General features: G+C 33.1%; 1 protein-coding gene across 1 annotated transcript; it reads right to left on the reverse strand.

Moving 5' to 3' along the window:
* Positions 1-735: 735 nt before the first annotated feature.
* Positions 736-4,948, reverse strand: LOC110032690 (the record flags this gene model as incomplete). The annotated part of the gene is given in 3 exon segments (XM_020736393.1): positions 736-928; positions 4,507-4,593; positions 4,680-4,948. Coding segments are annotated over 3 exon segments (283 nt in total), but the record flags the coding sequence as incomplete, so codon positions are not given.
* Positions 4,949-6,118: the final 1,170 nt, after the last annotated feature.

Here is a 6,118-nt window from a genome sequence, read left to right on the forward strand (position 1 = left end):
AGTAACAATAACAATAGACCTTATCAATCTATATGTTATTCTAGCTCTTTTATTTTAATTTGATTTGCATTTATTTAATATGATAACTAAATTAAATTTAGATTACATTTCTTTTGAAATACTTGAATCCTAGTCATATTGTAAGCATGAACTTGCAATAAACCCCATGTAACATAAACTCAATTCAGCTACAATTTACTCTTTAATATCTTACCTTAATCTCATAAAGTAGGCAAAGCATTGATATTCAAAATTAGAAAGAAGTAAACTATTTTGGGAATAATTACATTTGCTTTTCACTGTTAAAGATAGTTTATACATATGAAAGACAAATCCACATATCCTAGAATTGAAAAGAAAGTACAAGGTATTGCAGTAAATTTGCAAGCTTCGTCGGTAAATAAACAAAATTGGCATGCTAACAAGAAAAAAAGCAAAAGCTGGTTATAACTTTTCTGTAAATGCGTTTCAATCCATTAGAAGAAAAATGTTTGATTGGATATGTTTCTTATGATCCACACACTAATGCTTGTGATAAATGGCTCTTTTAGGAGGCTTTTGTAAAGAATACTGAATTTTAGGTGCATTTCAAAGATGCATTTGGGAACAGGCAATCCAGACATATTGCAAATCCTCTTAATTACGCCGAAATAAGAAAGTTTACGATATTACCAGATTGTTCCTCTATAATAGTTTATAAATCAAACAAAAGTGTAAAAAATAAAAAAAGTGAACCTTTAATGCGCCTTAGTTCCTTGCAGAGTGTAATGAAGTCTCCCCACTTCATATGGCATCGTCTAATGAATCGCAGAATCTGTTCAGTTGTGAACATGGATAAGCCCTCCAAGTATTCGCCATTTACACCATTCTCCTTGAAAACTTGCTGATAACTACCAAGGTTTATCTCCTCGAGCCACAGACCAACATCCTAACAAACATGCTCCTTCTGTTAGCTAAAGGAATTACGTTAAACAAAAGGGGCATTTGCATACAGAGCACACGGCTTTAACTTATTTCAAAACTTCCATATTTACATGCATTACACTTTCGTGATTTAATCCTATGCACAAAAAAAAGCTGTATTTCACTTTTATAAAATGTAGAATGAAAGTTTTGTGTGAGATATGTAAATACATAAGAATTGTGAGAGGTGTATGTAAATGCTCCTAAACAAAAATACATATTCAACACTAAGTGATACCATGCCCGCACGCACACATACACACACTCGTATATTTGATGAAACAGACCCAATGGAACATAGAAAGTCAAAAAAGATCCAATAGCCAGTTTTCTTAATCTGTATTATTACACATCTTTTGATAAGAGATGAATTAGATTATTTTCGCTATGAAGATTTCTTTCCATTTAAAGTTAAAATCATCCACTGTATCTTTCTGGCCACAGAAGCTACATGTGTAACTTTAAGCCTTCATTGGAATTGAAATTAAGAAGCTTAGTTCAAACTGCATATCAACAAGAAATATCCCTTTCAAATCAATTCCTGCCAGCAGAATTATCCATTTTTGAAGAAACATAAAAAGAAAATGATCCTCTCTCTCAATAAATCTAAATTAGCATCATTAAATTCAAGCATTACACAATCATTCTTCACTAAAAACAATTATGAAGCATATATAGAGCCTATTAGGCCCAAGATGGATTTGAACAGCATTGCAACATACTACACAAAATGTTTTTTTTTTTTTTCTTTCTTTAAAATTTTAAAATACAATCATTCATCTTGGCGATCGATCGTGAACAGCATTGCAACATACTACACAAAATGTTTTTGTTTTTTTTTTTTTATTTCTTTCATTAAATTTTTAAAATACAATCATTCATCTTAGCGATTGATCATAGTTTTGAAATGTATGGCAACATAAAAACAAAGTTATATCTAGAATGAAAAGTTTTTTCAGAAACTTCAACGCTATCATACACATTCAAGTTTAATTCTAATGCAGAGTTCTTGCTATGCAAATTCTAAGTTTTCTATGCATCTTTTTATCAAACTTTTGAAAATTGACAAAGCTCAATTACAACAAGCAATCATGGACTCCACTATTTTACTCAAGAAGCTCCAACAATTAACAGAATAGTGAGCAAATTTAATTTATGCTTTTAGAATTTTGAACTCTTTACAAAATAGTGTTAATCGTCAGCCTGATCTGCAATGTAAAATATTGTCATATTAAGCACAAAAACATAATAAAACTACCAAAAAATCATTCAATCAGTGACTTGATAGCACTGAATACCAATTTGATATTGGATGACTCACATTAATTTCAGATGGTAGGTCTTAAACTGTAAATGCACTTGTGTTAAGAAAATAATAAACACTACCAAACATCAATCATCAACCTAAAAGAATGAGATATGTTTGAGATTATTGATAATAGCAAACAAAAATTCCAAAGAGCTTGATATGAGATGGTGAAATTAAAAGTATAAGCAATTCACACATACATTAAATTTAAACATTTTTGAACTTTTAAAAACATTCAAGACTTCAAGCTCAGTTGACTGATCAATTCCAGGCTGTTTTCATGTTAAAACAGTACAAAAAATGCTTTGGAAGGAGAATAGTGAGATGTAAAAGGGAGTTCCCATGCAATAGCTTGACAATAACCATCAAATTGGCTTAATAAACATGTCTGTATAAGGCATTAAGGCAATGTAATCGAACATACATGAAAGATTAATTTGAGTTGACGATAACCATCAAATTGGCTTAATAAACATGTTTGTATAAGGCATTAAGGCAATGTAATCCAACATACATGAAAGATTAATTTGGTGTTTATTCTTAACAATCATTTAAGGCCACGGACTTTTAATTTGGTGTTTATTCTTAACAATCATTTAAGGCCACGGACTTTTACTTAAACACACAGGGAGGTGGCAGTGGGTGCGTGACAGTGGCAGGTGGTGGCCAATCGCCAAAGGGAGTGACTGGTTGGGGAAAGTAACACAATGCATTAAAAAATCGCTTAAGTTGGACAATTTCAGAATACAAAAAAAACTAAAGGTGAAATCCAAATATACCAACAAATTATTTTCGGTTTAGCTTTTCATCATACCAAATAACTATATTTCCAAAATCCCTACAAAATATGCCAAACAAAATAGCCCCTGTATAAAACGTGCAAAAGTATAACTTTATTATAGAATATCACCCATTAACATGAAAATAGAATTAAGGCTTTATTACATCCATCTTAATCTTCACAGCTTCAGAGAGTTGCATGCCAACAAAATAAATGACAGTTCATGCATATCATTAAAGGAAAGAGAAATACATTTTCATGTTTGCTCCAAATGTATGATGAGATAAACTATTCTTCAAATTATCAACAAAGTCGATTCTACAATACCCACTTCTTCAAATAACTATTTTGTTCATTTTCCCTATTTTAAATTTTTATAAACCTCGGCAATCTATCATAGTTTTGAAATATGTCAACATAAAGCACAATGATCTCTAAAAAACTATTCCTAAATGACAAAATCCTTCATCACTTTTTCCCCTTGGAATGATTGGTATTAAAACAGCCAATGTTCATCATCTAGTCAACTCATTTTGATCTAACCCAATTTAAACGACCAATCATGGACTCCACTAAGTTTTTCAAACTTGATGAAGCTTCTACATTCAACATGTTAGTAAGCAAATTGCATTATGTACAATCGATGAAAAGTTAATTGCAGCCTACTCTACAACATAACAAAATTATTGTCATATTACGCAAATAAACATTATAAAATATACCACGAAATTGCTCATTTGGTGGCTACATATACCTAACTAATGGTTTGCTGCTGGAGAACTAACATTAATTTAGGAGTATCTTAAACTGCAAATGCCCCCTCTTCAAGAAAATAATAAACATCAACAAACAACATCAATTTTGACAAAAAAATATATATGTGGTTGAGAGGATATCTGCTGAAGGTGATAGATTCAAACATGCATGGATGGATTCAAACATGCATGGGAAGCTTTATGTTCCAAATATATAAGTTTTAAATGGAACCAGGAAGAAGAAGCTACGACTTTTATGCCAAACAATCTGAAATAAAAATTATGTTAGCTTTCATTGAAATAAAACATAACCTAAAATCAGTAGAAACATGCTAATTACCTTTTTCCACTTAAAAATTTGACATCACATGTAAAAAAGAGAAGTTTTGACCCAGTAAAAGATCCTGCTTTAACGGACAGATCTTTAAAAAGAAGAAGATCTATTTGAAATTTGAGCAAACTTGTTCTTAGAGATCACTAATAACGTAGAAATTAAGAAATCCCCCAAGTTTAATATACAAATCCTTAGCAGAACAACCTAAAAAAGCCCATCAGACAGCACAAATTCGAAATAATTTGGGGCAAATGCAAATGCCCCAACTCCTCTCCTTTCCAACCCTAAAACAAATCGAATGATGACACAAAGATCCAGAAATCAACAGAACGAAGAAACGAATCAAACAAACGAAGAACGATACCTCAACAGTCCAGATGAAGAAATCCAAGGGCTCCGGTGGCTGACCCTTGTTCCCATCCGCCGCCTTGATCTTCCTTGAGAGAGAAAACTACAATTACCACCAAGAATACTAAGTAACTCCACCACAAACAGGAAGATAAATCATAAACAAAGGGCTTCTTGCAAGAAACTCACCATCTTCCCCAATCGCGACGGGAAATCGCCCCAAGTGGAAACTTTGCATAAACCGGAGAGCTCCGGCGACGATTACCGACTGGATTTGTCAGATAATGGTCAGAGATCCGTCCACCGACATCATCGATTTGCAGGAAGTGAGTGGGGAGGGAAGAGCAAACGAACGAGAGAGGAAGTGTACTGAGCAGCTTCTCTTTTGAGCTTATTTTAATTTAGCATACTAAGCATCAAAAGTAAAATTTTTAGTGACAATTACATAAGTTATAACACTTTATCAAAATCCTATCTTCCACGTTTGTCATGTTGTTTTAATGAGGGTTCTCTATGTTTATGCTCTCCATGTTATTTTGTTGGTATGAATGTCTTGATCTTTTTTGTTTTGCCTAGATAGTCTTAAGACTTTTCCTGTTATTGATTTTGTTTTGTTGGTGATACATGTAAAATTCACGGTGGTAGAGTAATTGATTATCATCTTAGAATTACACGAGAATTCAACACACTCAGAAGAGAGATTACACGCAGTAGTATCACCAGAAGTTTTTACGTGGAAAACCAGTAAAGAGAAAAAACCACGAGGTATAACCCAGATGTAAAAATCTACCATTTGATGGTGATTACAAAGATCCCTTGTCCCACAGACGATAAATTATTATTAGGTTTGACGATTAATGATGGTTGATAGTGATTGATGGTGATCTACGTTGGCCAACGGTCGATGACGATCAGTGGTACTTGACAGTGACAATAGTGCTTGATAGCAGCCGGGGGTTTTTGACGGTAGTCGATGGTGGTCGACGGCGGCCGACGACAATCCGACAGTGACAGGGGTGGTGTTGGATTTTAGCTCATTCTCAAAACTTTAAGTTCTCTCTTAAGCCTCCAACCCTCTCTCTTGAGAGGGGTGGAGCTCTATTTATAGTGTTCTGGGTGCAATGAAAACAAGAATATGAATCATTTTGATCGGACGGTTCGGAAGGCTTCTTTCAATTAAACGGCATTTGATCAAAATTTGAGTGTCTGAACGATGTCGGAATTTAGAAATCTTGGGCTTGTTGGATTCGTCATGTCGAGACACTTGATTCGATAATTAGATTGCTAGATTCGACATTTGTTTAACCTCCTAAATATGTTCAAAAAACTTTAAATGGTAGTTTAATGACTTGATCTGAGCTTAATTTTAATAGGATTAGACTAACTTTAGTAAAATTAGGTTCTTCTTGTTGAGCCGATCTGTTTGACTGTAAGTTTTCTGTAATCGGAGTTCTGGATGAGTTTTTATCAATATTTAAATGTTTCTTGTTCAAAAAGTCACTCGAAATCCATATCATACCTCGAGATTCATATCGGACGATGGAGATTTGTTGAAGATGTATGGGTTGGGTTTCTTTTTTTTTTTTTTTTTTTTTTTTTTTTTTTTTTTTTTTTTTTTTTTTTTTTTT

This window comes from Phalaenopsis equestris, unplaced genomic scaffold (genome assembly GCF_001263595.1).
Source record: "Phalaenopsis equestris unplaced genomic scaffold, ASM126359v1 Scaffold001007, whole genome shotgun sequence".
Lineage (NCBI taxonomy): Eukaryota > Viridiplantae > Streptophyta > Magnoliopsida > Asparagales > Orchidaceae > Phalaenopsis > Phalaenopsis equestris.